The sequence below is a fragment of the Heloderma suspectum genome, chromosome 1 (assembly GCF_057233095.1).
Source record: "Heloderma suspectum isolate Gila_16-S chromosome 1, 16-S_ref, whole genome shotgun sequence".
Taxonomy (NCBI): domain Eukaryota; kingdom Metazoa; phylum Chordata; class Lepidosauria; order Squamata; family Helodermatidae; genus Heloderma; species Heloderma suspectum.
In genome coordinates, this window is record NC_139458.1 from 76,529,740 (window position 1) to 76,546,942 (window position 17,203).

Below are 17,203 nucleotides of genomic sequence, written 5' to 3' on the forward strand. Positions count from 1 at the left end.
ATCGCTGAAAAACTGCTTCTTCTGAGACTGCTTATAGTCTGACTTTTCCCAGTTATGGCAGCTCCATTACTGACCTGTTTCCACAATTGTACTGGGTCCGGTATCATAGTCCTGCCCATGGGTGTGTCGTTCTGACCTCAGTGACCCAGCCCTTTCCCTCCCTGTTTTCCGGAAGTTTCTTTGCCGTTTTGGACCAGGATGCTGAGGGACCAACTTTTAAAACATCATTGCAAATAAGCACTAGAACACAGCCCATGACCCCAGTCAAGGGGTGTTTTCTCCCACTGTGCTGAATGAGGCTTGCCCTCTCAATGACCACAGAAATGACAGAGAAGCCCCTCAATTGACACAGCACATATCAAAGCCCTCAGTTCTTGAAATGCAATTAAGCCTAATCTCGAGGCTTCAGTCCATTGCCTTAGGACATAACTCCTTCACAGCTTCCAAATACAGATCCTATGTGTTAAAATGGGGGCTGGTTTCTGTCTCTTTCCCACAACTAACCCATTAGTGTCTCCTCAGAAGTAACTCCCATTGCTGTAGATGAGGCTGAGATTCCCCCTCAATTGAAATGGCACACATTAAAGCCCAATTGCTTAAATGCAGTTAAGCACCAAGCCAGGCTCCAGTGAATTGCCTTAGGATGAAAATATTTAGTAGCTTCTTATAACTATCCTGCGGGTTACAATGGGGGCTGGATTCTGTCTTTGTCTTTACTACTCTCTTTCCCACAACAAACCCATTACTATCTTGTCAGAAGTAACTCCCATTGTTGTCAGTGAGGTCCTCTGGGTTAAAATGGGGGCTAGTTTCCCTCTTTGTGTTCTCCCCCCCCTTTCCCAGCACAAGCATGTGTGTGTCTACTCAGAAGTAACTCCCATTGTGCTCAATGAGGCTTGCTCCTGAAATGCAGGTGCATCTGGACTTTCAGGGGAAAGGAGAAAGGGGGGGAGAGGGGGATAAACCTTTTTAAAAATCCTGTACTTCTCCTCTTCTGTTGGCCTGGAAACAGGTCTCAGGAGGCGGGAACACTGAAGTTGTGTGAAGGAGAGGGGGAGATGATCCTGGAGGGAGCAGTCAGGCACAGATGAAAAGATGCACACATAAGCCCCCGTTTTAGGGGCAAGATAGAAAGTTTAAAGGGGTGTGGGATGCTCCAGACACAGCGCTTTGATTTTTCGCCACTTCATAAATGCACAATTGCGCTTTAAATCCCCGTTTCAGGAGCAACAAGGAAGGTTTAAAGGGGGGGGGGGGAATGCCCCAGACACAGCGCTTTGATTTTTGCCCCTTTGTTAATGCACAATTGTGGTTTCAATCTCTGTTTTAGGGGCAACAAGGAAGGTTTAAGGGGGGGGAATGCTCCAGACACATTGCTTTGATTCGTCGCTCCTTCTCTAAAGCAAAACAAAAGGGCTCGGAAGGCAAGGAGGAGACTGCCAGAGCGGGAAACTTCAGTGGGGCAGAGGGGGCAAGGGAGGGGGGAATCAGAAAGAGGAGGAGGTGAGAAAACAGACGGGGTAAGCAGCCCCAACCCACTCCAAAAAGGCTCCACCCAGCCATCAATAGAATAATGCAGTTAGGGCTCTGTGGAAACAGCGCAGCCCGCCAGGGTACAACGATGATAGATGAGGTCCTTTTGGGACATGGAAACATGCGAGAGAGAAAATGCGCTTGGGGAAACAGCGCAACAAAGTTGGGAAAGAAGTGAAGGGTGTGGAAACGCACACCAGGGATCAACACTAACCAGCAAATATACCAGTGGAGGCTGGTGGCTCTGATGTCAGTGGGCAGTGAATCCGCTCCAGGTTTCAGTTAGAACCAGTCAGAACTCTAAAGGAGGTATCCAAAGTGCTTTCCACTTCCGAAATATACCTCTGAAATACACCTCTCTCCTACTTCCTTTGGAACAACAGATGTATAAAAACGAAGTTCTATTTAATGTCTCGTTATTACTAAGGCTAGATTCTGCTGCTTAGCTCTAAGGCTTCCCCATCTCAGTCTGCACTCTCACGATGGTATATCTGCCCCTTATCTGCAGTGACAGGGACCAAACTGTTGTTGGGGAAGTGTAGCAGGACCTGGATGCCTTCCGGCATATTGTGTTGCCTTTCCGGGCACCGTACTGTCAGTCCCTCTTGTGTGTTTCTACACTGAATCAGGTCTTTTCCATCGTTAAAACTTGACAATTTTTTCTAGCTTAGTTGTTATTCCCTTGATAGTTTTAGTGTCACATTAATTGTTAATTTGAGTCTAGGTTTTCTTTTACTTCAGGGAAATCCAGGCTGTTTATATTCTTTTGACATATCAGAGCATCCATGCAATTTGCATTTCTTGAGAGGGGACAGAGGAGTGAGTTGGTACTGGGTCGCCTGACTAGATGGAAGCACATGCAGCTGGCCTGAGAGGGTTTAGGCTGCAGAAGCCACTTATGCATTGTAAAAAAAAAAAGGTATGCATCACCACAAAAGAGGGTGCCAATTTGCATAAAATTTACATATGCTTATATATGCATGTGTATATATGCAAATGTCATAGTAATTACTAGGATTTAAATTTCACAGAAAGCAAGCCCACTAGTTCCTCGGCCTAATCACACTCATGCCCCCAAATCTTTAATTTGCCCTCCACCCAAGATAATGCAAATCACTTGTTATTGCCTGGGTTGTATCCAACATTAGTCCAGCTTAGAGTAGACCCATTCAAATGATCGGGACTGTACTAGAATGTAAATTTCACAGAAAGCAAGTCAATTAATTCCCCAGCCAAATCACACACACCTCCCATGTTAAATTAATTTGCACTCCACCCAAATCACTTGTTAATGTCCAGGTTGTATCCAATGTTAGTCCTACTTAGAGTAGATCCATTGAAATGATTGGGACTTAAGTTAGACTAACATAAAACCCATTGGATATGGCAGTATGAATTTTATTCACAGATGGTCCTGCTCCAAAATAACTTCCTGTCCATTTATTTATTTTTCTATTTCAATAGCCAAAGCTCTCTGGGCAGTTTACAATTCAATAATATCTTACCCCCCACACACCTAAAATCAAATTAAATTCAACATAACTTACTACCTGCAAACATGCGAGAAGGGCAATGGGGCCATGCTCATGAGCCCTGCTCCAGCCTTCCCTTCACATATTTCGGACTGGAATTTCCACCATTCCTGGCCATTGGTCATGCTCGCTGGGGCTGATGAGAGTTGAAGCCCCGAACATCTGAAGGGCACCAGGCTGAGGAAGGCTCCTGTGGGCTTTCTGCCTATTTGCCAGTGAGAACACCTTTTCTATAAGACCTTTTCCACAGCAGGCAGCAGGCAACACTTTCCACCATGCACACAGTAACACTGCCAGCAGGACTTTTACCTCAGGTCCAACACCTTTAATTTGCAAGAGGTGAGGACACACTGTTTTTACTCTGACCTATGTTTTCTCTTATCACTTTACCCTTTTGGTAGCTATGAGCCATAAGCATAGGATTTTATAAAACACTGAAATATTATTTACAGAGGTAAGGTATTAAACAGCAAATAACTACTTTAAAAGCATATAGAGATAGAGATATCCTCTCTCTCTCCCTCTCTCTGTCTCTGTCTCTCTCACACACACACACACACGTACACACACACACTCAATTACCACTTTAATGTTCTACACACAAGCCCTAGTCGCTGTCTGTCTCCTCACTATCTATCTCTTCACTGGCCCTATCTATTCCCTATCAATCTCTCTCTTCTCCTATCAATCTGCCCTCTATCTAAACTATACAAGCACAGCTCCCTGTTTATATATCACACACCATTTCACCTCCCCCACTCACTCAGCCAATCATCTCACATATGCAAATACGTCATGCCTCTTGTCACTCCTACCACTCTCACTCTAGATCTTCTTACCAGAAAACGTAGTCATAACATTAATACACATATATAACCACAGATTCATAATATTCATTATATATATATATATATATATATATATATATATTACACACACACACACACACACATTTGACATCATAGTGCCCTGCCCCCAAGGCCTCTGTCCCCTCCAATCCCAGCCTTCCCACATTTAGTGCAAAGGTGTGAAGGAGCATTCTAAGTGTGTTCGCTTTAATAAGCTGAGAATCCTCCCCATGACTGGGAACCCTGATTAAGCAGGGTTCCTGACTGCAAGGATTCTTAGCATGTTCATCTCCCTTCAGACCATCACACTAAATGTGTGAAGGTCGAGAGTGTAGAGGATGCTGGGGGTGGGACTGGCGCATGCAGCCCCCTCCTTCTCTTCATGCAGCCCCACTCCTTCTCTTCGTCTTTGTTTGTTTGTTTGTTTGTTTGTTTGAAGTATTCTTGTGCCGCTCAGCCAAAAAGGCTCCCAGAGTGGCTTATAGATAATCAATTAGACAAGATAGTCCCTGCCCTCATGCTTACGATCTCAAAAGACACGACACACAAGGAAAAAGGAAGGAGGAGGGAATATGAGTACACCTAATGTCCGAATAGCGCTATGGTAATGTAATAATTAGGTAGAGGGGCAGCCGGTGCCTGTAAAAGGTGGAGGGGCCACAAACTCTGCCCAGCCTCCCCCACCATGCTTTCCCTGAGCTCCACCCGCCCTCTCAGTGCCACCCATGGAAATCTCTATCACCCCCAATAGCTGGACAGAGCCTCTGAGCTCAGAGGCAATATGTATCTGACTGCTGGATGCTCCAGATGAAACAGCAGGAGAAGCTCATCACCTTCCTGCATTGTTTGTGAGCTTCCCAAGCCATCTGGTGGGTCCAGATCCCTCCAAATTTATTTTCCTCCCAGATCCCCACCAAATTCATTCTCTCCAGTTCGTGGTTTCCTTTACTGCACCCACCAACCCCCCAAAAGAAAGAACAATTCCTTTTTCTTCTTCATCGATCAGTACCAGCTCAGTCCCTCCAGCCTTCTTTACCCCACTAGGCCTAATCATTTTTTGCAATCCATTGCCAGAGCAGCTACCCTCTTTGGCCTTTTTTCATGCAGGTATCCTGATCCTAACATCTCTGTTCTCCTGGCTCTGGCTCCAGGTGAGAGAACCATGGTGAGAAATGGACAGTAGGCAGCTGCTATCCACTGAGCAACCCCCCACTGAGGAAAAGCCAGCTTGCCTCCACCCGTCCCTCCTCTGCCGCAGCACCACACTCCATGCTAGTCTCTACGGGGGCAGGCAGGAGAGATTTCTGGAAACCCCTTTATGTGCTCTGGTACCAGCTCCAGCTCAGAGCTTCAAGGGAATCTAAAAGGAGGTTTTTAGAAAGCTGCACATGGGCACACTGATCTGTAAGGGATTTCCAGGCGGGTACTTTTTCCAAAATGGTGAGCGTCAGCACACGGTGCACATAGAATAAAGAGCTGAAACTGTTGAAGACGATGCTTATGCGCTGTAGAAATTCACCCCCCCCACACACACACACACAAGCTTGCCTGTTCTATCATGCATTTGTCTCATCTCGCATCTTGAAAGATGAGACTGTGAGATATAGATGTTTGCAGTAGCCCTAATGAGTGCTGAGAAGAATGTGCCAATGTTGTAATGGGTTCCAAGACTGGACAAATTAGGTCTATTACAGGTCAGAACGGAGTTGTACTGGATGAGTTCTTTTTATCGGGAAGACGCTCCAGCCTGCAGAACCATTTTCCTGCTTTTATGAGCAATGTCCACTCAGAAATGTAAAGCTAAAATAATCCCCAAGCTTTCCAGCCTGCATTCCTGAAGTTTCACTCATAGCATTCTTCAAATAGTCATGCATCACATTAGAAGTAAAAGAGAGAAAAACAGCCCTTTACTTGGCTGAAGTGAAAATAGAAGAAAAAGATCCCAGATCATAAAGATATGAATATTTTAAGAGACTTAAAAGTGCTGTTTTTGTAGCAGTATTGGCAGCTAGGGGGCAGTAGCAGCATTTCTGTTTGAAAACAAAATTCAGCTGAGGGCTAAACGAGAGGAAATGTGATAGACATGTATTTCTTTTCATGGGTACATTCCATCCACATATACAGTGGGCAATGCATGTGGGAAAGGAACGCCAAGCTCTCCCCCTCTCACACACCTTACTTCCCCTCAGTCCGTTGCTCCAGCCACTATTCTCCATTCTCCAGCTTACTTCCAGTATCAGAGCTGGAAAAGGAGAAAAGTGCCTGAAATAACTGACTGTGGGGAGGTATGACACAGGTGGGGGAGGGCTTAGTGCCCCTCTCCCATGCAGTCTTCACGCTGTTAAAATTTTATATGTGACTGAGGTGGACTCATGAATTATGACCCAGGCAAACTTTGTTTGGCCTGGAATTTTGTAGAGCCATCTTGAATCTAGAATTACTTGTGTAAATGGTTACACATTACTGCAACTAAAATAGCCTTTCAGAGAAGCCATCGCAATCAAGAACTAAATGGTAATACCAAAATAGGAATTGTTACTGGATTTGAACAGTTCCTTTTTCCCATCCTTAGCCTTCTCTCATTCTCTGAAACTGTAGGTCTGGATTCTAGTGGTGCATCAAAATCTGTGAGTGTGATCCTGCCAAAGTTAAACACATTTCAATCCCATTCATTTCATGGAAAAAAATTAAGCACATTCTTTACAAGAAGTTTTCTTATGAAAATCATATGGGATAGTTAGTAAGGTATGTCATATAGTCAATGTTAACAACAACAAAGAGATTCAGATGAATTATTTTTAATGACATAAATTAGACTGTTTCCTTGCAGTGCTAGTCTCCAGAGTCATCTCACCAGCTTCTATTTTGCCTGTGGGATCAGATTCTTACATTGCAACCAGTTTTTGTAATAAGCTTATGCAGCCTTCTAGACTGTCCTTGTGTAGCATGTTCCACACAACCATAAGCAGCATATAATAAATGACTGATGAGGATTTCACTAACATAATGGGGTGTTCTGCAAGCTATGGTGCCATTGGTGGGTGTGTATGTGAGCGACTCACCTGGTCCTTGCAATAAGATTGTAAGATACAGGATATACCTATAGAAATGACTTTCCTGTGAAACTGAAAGGGCAAAGTTCAGTGACGTCTCCATCTCCATTTCACACTTATTTTTACCCAAGCAGATTTTTATTCCAAAGGCCATACTTCTCCAGGGTCTTCTTGGCTACATGTTTATCTGAAAATCAAGATAATATTTCTTCCTAAGGCAACCTTTCATATATGCAGGTAATAGAAATGAGCACCGATTTTGTTGTGTGTGCGAGTGCTTCCCACCCTAAGGTTCGTACTCTCAGTCTTAAATCAGGCATTCAGCAACTTTAATTAATCTCAAAGCACGTGAGTTTTAAATCAGACCAAATGTAAAAGTAATATAGTCACTTATAGACACAATGGTGGCAGGCTTAAGAAATTAATTCTTATTACAAACTAAAATTCCTATGAATCATATTAAATCTAACATGAAATATGAAAAATATAGGGATTAAAAGAGAGAGCTTAAGCACTTAAAAGATTGTTAACAGTCCAAACCTAAATTAACAATTCTGTGGTTAAAATATCCTATCAATATTATACTACCAATTAGCAAATAGAAATTAAAATAAAAGAGTCTCATCAAAAATTATCTCGAATTTAGGGCACAATCCTATGGCCTTTAGTCAGTGGCTAGATGGCAATAGGATTGGTTGGTTCCCAGGAACCAACCTTGGAACCTGCAGTCTGAGGTCAGTTCCCTGAGAACCGACCTCCACCCACTCCCACGCCACCTCATAGGCAGCGCGGATCAGCCCTCACTCCGCGCTCATAAGAGCAGCACGGAGCAGGGAAAACAGGGCATTTGGGGTGCAGAGCGGGGTGGGGAGGTTGGAAATGCTGGTTCCCTCCATTAAGACTGCAATCCTATATCCATTGGACTCAGTGGAACTTACTTCTGAGGAGACATGTATAGGATTGCACTGTAAGAGACTGAAAAGATTTAGCCAAAGTTATTTGTTCAGTATTACAGCTCTTGTGCAGGTTCAAGACAACTGATTAACTATCGTTCTGATCAGTCTTGATAGACTGATTGGTTTTATAGACCAAAACCACAAACTGATGAGTCAGAGTTTAGAATCCATAAGCACCTCAACTGGACAAAATAAGCCAAATTTATTTCAGTCCTTTGGACCACTTCACAACTACATTGGAAACCTCTACAACTTATCCACTGAAAGTTAAAGCAGTCTAGACATTAGCTTGGAGGGGCATCAACTACTCTTCCATTTATAGCCATGTCATGAACTTCATTTGTATCTTGGAACTGATGTAGGTGTAATATCACTTACGACTTCAGTTTCTAAAAGAGTTGTCTAAGGCAGCATGTGAACTAGGTGGGACGGCATTTCATTTCCCATTGTGTGGTGGCAGTAATTCTGCTAAGGACTAAGGTGACTTAAAAGTTCATTTCTATGCATGAATCATCATCTCTCTCTGACCTCCGTCTTACTTTCTGAGCAAAGCCAAAGTTACAGTTGCTCAGCACAGTCATTTGAAGAACTAAAATGACTGAAAGATCTGCCAGAAAGAAGGTCTTATATGGGGCGAGGTTAGGCTAATCCCAAATTCTGAGGATGTGTTGCAAATTGGCACACTTCCTGTTTCCACTGACCCCACCCCTTCAAGTACAGGCCCCCTGCCTTTGCTTATGAGGGAAAGGGAGAAACTCTGAAAACTAGAACCCTTGGTACACACCTGTTCTCTCCAGCTTCACTCTCATCTTGTTGCTACCAGGCATGCTCACAAACCTGCATCTAGCATGTGGCTACAGAAAATTCACAGCTACATCAAGCCAAGTTCATTTGCTCATTTAATAGTGTCATCTACAAAATGCCTTTGAAGCTGTCACACATAAGATATTAACTTTGTTCCTTTCCCACCCCCCACCCTCTTCTTTTTTATATTCCTTTTTGTGTAGCCCTCCTACTGACTCAAGGTAAGTCCTTTTTTCCCCTTTGTTGGTTTGGTTTTTGTGCTTCTCTTGACTGTGGCCTAGTTTTCCATATTTGTCTTTTATTGGGAACTACTTGTGTTGTTTCATGTGTTGTACTATAGTTACTAACATCAGTACCTGTCCACTGAGAGTATATGAAGCTAAGACATCTACAAAATGTAAGGAAAGTTATCTGCCCTGAGTCATATAACTGAGCCAGTCCTTTAACATGCTAAGTCTTCGTTCTCTGCACCAACCTTTCCTAACCTGGTGCTCTCCTGATGTTTTGGTCCGCAACACCCAACATTTCTAACCATTGGCCCTGCTGGTTGGGGCTGATGGGAGTTGAAGTCCAAAACATCTGGAGGGGGCCTGGTTGGGGGAGGCTGCATTACACCGTCAAGGTAGCTGTTGCACGCCATCCATCCTGCTCCTCCTATAATCTTCCCTTTACCCTTGTATAATGTTATCGTGGAACATGCAGCTCAGAGATCATCTGCTGAACTTTCCCCATGCAGGAGGAGCTCTTAGAACCTTGCAATGGAAGATGCCAAAAAGTCATTAGCTCAGTACCCAACCACAAGGCAGGACCATTAAGCAGGTCAACCTACACAATCTAGACCTGTGGAGTGGGACCATGGACAAAGGCAGTAGCTCATTAGCAGAGCACACGCTTTGCATGCAGAAGGTGCCAGGTTCAATCCTTCATGTCTCCAGTTAAAAGGAAGCCTTTGTAATGTGAAAAATCCTTCTCTGCCAGAGACCCTGGCCAGAAATCAGGCTAGAAAGGAGTGGGTTTATTGGGCAAATAATCTAATCTAACCCAGTATAAGGCAGCTTCTTGTGCACCTTGAGTGCAATGTACGAAGCACCTTGTCTCCAACAGCAGCTGGCTGGGAATTCTTGAACTGTCTTTTGCCAAGTAGGAAGGAGGCACATGTTTTCAGCAACATGATTGGATGGCTTTGTCTTTTGGCCACTCCTCCCCATTTCAGCTCGGCAGGTTGGCAACAAAATCCCACTTACGGATTTTAATATATTAAGCAGTATGAAATCCTCATCCTCATCATTAAAGGTGCTCTGGACATCAGCCACCACACTAAATGGTCATTTTCAGCATGGAGGCAGCAAACTGTTCACAAAGTTCAAACTGGGTGACCCAACTTGTAATTTCACTCCACTTCCACAGTTTTGCTGTGAATTTCCAAATGATCATGGGGGCGCAAGGATTTGGGTGGGGCTGTCTGAACAGGAGAGCTTTCCTATACTCTTGCTTGCTCCTTGAAGGATAAAAACGCGCCACGGCAGCAGGAGAGTGGACGTCCTCGTCTTATTGTTGATACAGGCCATTGTACAGAAGGGAGCCCCTTGTATTTGCTCATCTGCTGCTAACACAGTGCTTCTGTGAAGGAGCAGATGACCAGGAGGGCTCTCCCATTCAGGCAGCCCTGCTGAGACACAGTTGAAGGGCCAGCTACTCCCCTGGCCCTACCACCAGGTCAGAAATGAGGACCCCAAGAGCTCCCCCTTTAACGTTGACTGTTGCCTTGCCTTAATAGTCCGTCTTGAGACTGAGCGGTGTGTTTCTGCCTGAGGGTTCCACAGCGGTTTCAGCAGAAGGGTGAACACATGGATTCTGTGCATTAGCAAAACCCAGTTCAGGACTCCAATAGGTGTTAATGGTGACCTGTCATCACAGAGTGAGAAGGGTTTGCATTTCCATCCTCAGCTTCATGGACAGCATTACCGTGAGGCAGACAGGATGTAAACAAGCTTCTTGCAAAGCAGTGATTGCTGCTGTTGCTTTCCCTCTTCCCTTTCCCCCACCCACTGCTGCCCTTGCTATTGATCCTCAGCACTCTCTCCCGCTCAGCACTTCACATTCCAGCCACCCCAGTCTTATACCATCAGAGGGTGGCCACTGCCTCTCCCCTCTCCTGCCCCACATGCTTGTGGGTTGGCTGCATACTTGATTCCGGTTGAGCTTGCACTACAAAAGAATAGCTCTGAAGTGCTAAGAAGTGGAATGGAGGCAGCGGCTGGTGTTTCTGTATTCAAATATATTTTGGCCACCACCTTCCCCTTTCCTGAAACTGTAGGAGTCCTTCAGGCTGCACCTCTCAGAAACTATATTGGTGTGTGGAGATTGACACATGCTTCTCCGCCATGACAGAAGCAGCTCCAGGGACCAACTAGAAGTGCCCAGCAAACCTCCCTCAAATTGTCTCAGAAGGCTTTGTTGTAGAAAGGTGTTTAAAATAAAGCCATGCTTAGCACACCCAAGTTATTGAGGTTTTGAGATGATGGACGAATGCCAAGATTTCATGCTAATGTTCTTTTACACACACAAAATAATTTACATAAATTCCTCCAGGTGGTCCAACTCATTGTGCACTGAGTTGAGCCAGCTGGCAGAGGACAGAATGGAGTCTGAAGGGCTGAGCCGACAAAAGCTCATCCAGCTCCACCCCATCAACCAGATTCCTCTGACATCCCTATTGGCAGCTGCCATTTTATATGCCACCATTAAACCCACATTCGGTAGGTTTACATGGGGTAGCATGGAAATGGCAGGTTCTCGGTGTGAGGAGTATGTCAAATGACCCATTCCCTTTCAGCAGGGAACTCCATAGACATAAGAAAAAGATGGCTGCCACAAGCCATGAAATCACATGCCCCTGAGCTTAGTAGACCACTGGTGGAACCACAGCAGGACCAAACATGTAACTAATCAGCTGCACATCACCACCAGCTATGATTCTCGTATTTTTTTTCTCCGGAGATTTGTACTTTTGTACAAAAACTATGTGCTCTGTAGTATAAGAATGGGACAAGAATATATGTGCACTGTTATTTATAAATGTACATTTCAGTCCCAGCATGTGATCAGGATTCAAGAAGCCGATGTGATAGGTGAGTTGCTACGCATATAGAGAGAAAAACTAACCACTTCCACAGCTCTTTCTATGTCACAGTGTGCAGACTTTTTTATGCCTACCCTTGATTCTTTCTTCTATATGCATATGAATCCCATTTACAAAAAAAACAGTTAACATGAGAATAACTGGGAAATGAAGATGCTCTTTCCTTGTTATTTTTTTATTTGATTTGATCTGATTTGATTTGTACCCCACCTTTCTATCAAAAAATGACACTCAAGGCTGCTTACAGACATAATTAAATTTGATTAAAACAATGAAATAATTATTTTAGATAACGTTGATAGAGTTCTATCAGTTATTCCATTTCAGAAAGTCTGTCACAGCTATTCCCATAGTAATGTTGTTGCTCAGATTCAGTAGTGTGGTAATTTAATCAGATCTTCTGGAACTAAGTAATATGTATTAAAATAATACAATTTCTACCCTTTCTCATACTCCAACCTGATTGCTTTTGGCAGGTAGCATTCGATAATTCACTCGCTTGGCTCTATAGGAAGTTGCTCTTAAGTTAATAAGAAAAGAGGCTGACTCTCCAACCATGTTGGGGAAGAGGCGCTCAGAACACAGTGCCCGATTCCCCATCCCTGCTTCCTGACTGCCACATCTGCTCGAGACAGTATCTGTAGATCTTAGATGAGTTAGATGAGCTTTAGATGAGCTAGATCGCATCGCCGTAGATAGCATCTTTAGTTGAGCTATCCAGTGCGCTGTGTTTATATAATGACACTTCCATTCTGGTTAACTTCTGCAGTTGGACTCCTTAGAAGGGTAGTGTTGACATCACTTGGACACGTGGACAGTGTGCTTCAAACTCAGTCAATCCCGTCGCAGATGATTTCTAGAGCAACATAAAAAATGCATATGCCACCGCACACGTAGAGTGCCACTCAGGACAGATCATGACTAATAAGTAAAGAACGGAGGTGACATTTTCACTTAGTCCATGTCATGTTAGATTTAGAAAATGCAAACATTTCAGGAGTGTTGGGAAAAATTATGTTGAAAATTACATTGAAGTTTATCATCTTGTCTCTTTGCCTCTAGCTTCTGCCTTTCCTCCCTACCAAACTTTTCGACCCCAGGCAGGCCAGATTTGTAGCCCTTATTAGCTCTGAGCAGACCAAGAAAACCCTTTTATCTCTTTTCCTCCCTCCCTCTCTCTAAAAAGGTAGCTGTATTATTGTCTCCACGTCCATGGCTTTGGTATATACACGTAATATCTCCTGTTCACTAGTGCAGCTTTCCACAACACGATGCCCTCCAGATGGGTTAGACTTCAACCTCCATCAGTCCCAGCCAGTATGGGCAATGGTTGTGCTGGCTAGGGATGATAGGAATTTTAGTCCAACACATCTGAGGGGCACCATATTGGGGAAGGCTGGCCTAGTGACTCTGCTCTTCAAAAATGCAGCTGCTCTTAGAACCTACTTGTTGGCTGGTATTGGCGCCAATGTCTAAAATGAGTATTACATATTTGCAGGGCTGCCAACCTGAAATGATTTTTTAAAAATCAGAACAATACCTGTTAGGACATACAGATAACGGTGGGAAGAAACAGTGAAAGTGTGTGTGTGTGTGTGTGTGTGTGTGTGTGTGAATTCTATCTTTTAGCACTGACTTATACCATCAGTGAGTCTCTGATGGATTTATTGACTGTCAGCTATCTAACTTCCACTACTATAATTCTCAAAGCAGAAGATTCTAGAGGTGGCACAATTGGTACTAGGAAATCTTGCTACATGCTTACTGTTGTGTCATGCCTAGCAGACCGAACCCTGTTCACTGAAATTCCAAAAACTGTTGAGAGGCTCAGGGCAAGAGACTTTGTTCCCCTTCCAGCACCTTCCTCTTTGAGAATCATGGTAGTGAGGTTCAGCTACGTGACTGTCACGTAAGCAACCAGGGCCACTAAGTTTAATGTTAATATTGCCATGATTCACCAAGAGCAACATTCAGGCCACATGTTTGAGCTGATGATTGAAACTACCGTCAGTTTCTGGCATAGGGCCCCAATGCGCTGATATGCCAGGCTCCTGTTGGAATTACAGGGCACTACATCCCGTTTCAATAAAGTGCATACACTCAATGTCAGATCCAGGTTTTTGAGGGCCCTTGGGCAATGGGCCCCCTCCCTCAGTGAGTCTGTCTTCTCTTCTCATCACCTGTTATTGCTCCTTATCCTCTATGTCATCATTGCTTCTTTGGCAGGCAAAGAGCCAGTCAGCAAGTAGGCTGTGGCATCTCCTGCACTTCCTCCTCACCACCACCATTGCCTGGGGCAGACTGAGAGGCAGGTGGGGAAGCAGGTTGCAATGCTGAAGAGGAGAAGCAGATCCAGGGAGCTTTTGTCAGTAGGCTGTGGTTGGAGTGTGGGCTTACTGAAGAATTGTAGAATAATGCAGTGTTTGAGCTGGGGCTATCCCATCTCACTTTTCCCTGCCTTCCCCTCATCCCCACCTTGGAAGCTGTGGCCCAACACATCTAGAGGGCATGGGGTTGGGGAAGGCTGTTCTAGATGATATGGTTGGGGATGAAAATTTTGCCCTGGGAATTTCAGTTCTCATGGCACATGTAATGTCCTGAATGTCTCTTCTTTTTTCCATTGGGCATGAGTTTCACCTCCTGTTCCTATAAAATTCACTTCAAAGTCATTTTTGTGCAGTGAACTATTTTCATTCCATTTGCAGCTTATGTGAAACGTTGGTGAGTCACGCCTTCATTACACTAAGGAGAAAGGAAAGGTTCCTCCTGTGCAAGCGCCGAGTCATTGCTGACTCCTAGAGGGACGCCACTTTCGCTGGCGTTTTCATGGCAGACTATAGTGGGGTGGTTTGCCATTGCCTTCCCCAGTCATGACTACCTTTCCCCCAGCAAGCTGGGTACTCATTTTACCGACCTCGGAAGGATGGAGGGCTGAGTCGACCTGAGCCAGCTACCTGGGACCCAGCTTCCGCTGGGATCGAACTCAGGTCGTGGGGAGAGTTTCGGTTGCAATACTGCCACCTACCACTCTGCGCCACACAAGGCTCTTCACTAAGGGGAGCTTTCCCCAACTGTCTGGAAATGCATTGTCCATTTCCCCTCCTCGAGAAACAGGGTATCTTCTCTTCTGTCCACCCCATTAACACTTGCTTAGGTCTACAGTGAGAGGTGTCAGAATGGATTCCTTTCCTCCCTGGCCCTGTGCCGTATTTGGAAAGCAGAGATGGGAACCGAGAAGGAACTGGCAGGTTCATTTCCCCACCTGGCATCTCCAGACCTTATCAGGACTAATTGGAGTTGACAGCGGGGTGTCAAGGGTGCAATCCATGTTGAAAGCTGAATGCTGAGGCTGAAGCAAACAAATCAGGGCTGATTAATAATTAAGCGACAGTTGGGCAGCATTCACCTTGACAGACTTGACCTGTCAAATTAAAAACTCTCTGGCTTTTTTCTCTTTTTGCTGCTGTTGGGACTCCTGCCACTTGAAGCTCGTGGGCAACTGCGCCTTTGCAGTAGCCGAGTGCAGAACCCCTCCCTTCAGACATCCATCTTTGTGCCTTCCTGCTTATCTTGAAACAGTGCCTGTAAATCCATTTGTTGTCCATGTGCTGTTAATTGTCCGTAGTTGATTTCCCGTTATTGTATCTTCCTCTCCCCCCGCCCCCATAAATCCGTGTGCATTATATTCTTTGTAAAGTCCTTGAGTGCCAGACACCAGGACATAGTGCTACACAAATCGATTTGATCATCGTTGCCGTTGTCGTCGTCGTCATCATTTATTTGTACGTTTTAGTCAGCAGGAGAAGACAGAGGTTTGATCATTCAGGAGTGGGTTAGGGCAGGAGCAGTCAGTCTGGAAGTCTTCGCTCTGAACAGCTCCCAAAGGGGCCCTTGAACACTGCAGTGCCTCACTCTTTATGAATAGTTCAGGCGGGGTATAACAGCATGGGCAGCTGTACAGGCAAGAAGGAGATTCCCAAAAAGCTCAGCTGAGCCCTTTCACTCCCCCTCCCCTGCTAGACCTCAGGCGGGCATGCAGACCGCCGAAAGCGCTGCTGCAACATGCCCAGCAGGCGGCCCCATGAACACTGGGCTGTGTCAAGGTTAGGCTACTGGGAAAAATTTCAAGAGTTGGTGGTGGCCTGCTAGCAGTTGCACAAGCACTAGCACAGGAGTGTTGAACCTCAGGCCTGTGGGCCAAATCTGGCCTGCCTGGGGTCGAAATCTGGCCCTCCTGGGTTTCCTAGGTGGTCACACCTCCTTCCTATGGCTCCGCTCCCTTCCCCAACTTTTGTGCATGTTCCCCCATGCGAAAGGTTGAAATGCCTCTCCTGAGTTTTAGTTAGTGGCAGTAAGAGCTTTATGCGAATATACGGGTTTTTTGGACCTGCCCTTCTTGACTCCCCCCCCCCCGCCACCACCACCACCACCACCTTGTTTTTGGCCCCTGCTATCACTGGAATGAGGCCCCTGAGAATTTCCCTGAAATTGGTTTTGGCCCTCGAGCTAAAAGAGGTTAATTAGTGCAAGCAGCTAGTGCAAGAAACAGCTAATGACATCCTAATGAGTGGTGCAATGGCTTGTGCAATGACTTGTGGGCTGGCTCGCGCAACAGCTTGTGCAAGCAAGATCAAAGTACTGGGTTTGACACTTGTGGCAGGATGAAAATGGGGTTTCCACAAGTCATAGAAACTTTGCGACAGGAGAATAACACTGGTGGATACAACCCATAGTGATAGCCACCAGTCGGCCCACTCCATGCTCATGGGCTGCACATGCTTGGGAATAGCTGGAGAGGTGTATGGCGAGCGTGCTTTTTATGCCTCCCATTCCAGATGGCAGCCTAGTTAGCAGTATGCATGCCTGGTTAAGAGACAGCAGGGAAGCAGAAGGCGAGAGACAGCTCCATATCTGGGGTCATTAGGTGAGGAGTGAAAAGAGCATCCAGACTGAGGGACAGCATGGCAAGGGTCACAGACCAGGTTGTACACCTTTCTCCATGCCCACACAGACCTTTGGTACTATTTTTTTTGGTGGTATGGAGAAATTAATCCAGTCTACCAAGTGATATACAAGGCTTCCCACAAGGCTACAGCCTCCCCCATGGAGCAATTTAACATGACCTCCACATAGCAGATATGATGTGAGAACTGGAGTTATAGTGCATGAAAGATTTGTTAAGCCAAATAAATTATTCCTATGCATGTGGTAATGGTATCTGGTTACCAGCACCATTAATAGGGATGGCTGAGAAGTTTGCTCATTTCCTTTTTTTGATAAGAACCTACCAACATTCATAAATTTCTTTATAAACAAGATGGAGAGAACTTGAGAT

General features: G+C 45.1%; 1 protein-coding gene across 3 annotated transcripts in view; it reads left to right on the forward strand.

Moving 5' to 3' along the window:
* SLC8A3 (solute carrier family 8 member A3) overlaps nt 1-17,203 on the forward strand; it is a 197,672-nt gene that overhangs the window by 149,530 nt on the left and 30,939 nt on the right. For 2 of the 3 annotated variants that reach the window (XM_084827630.1, XM_084827621.1), the window contains exon 3: nt 8,930-8,947. The exons of the other annotated variant lie outside the window; for it this stretch is intronic. In XM_084827630.1, coding sequence (XP_084683756.1) covers nt 8,930-8,947 — 18 coding nt within the window. The remainder of the gene's footprint in view (nt 1-8,929; nt 8,948-17,203) is intronic. 3 annotated transcript variants of the gene reach the window in all.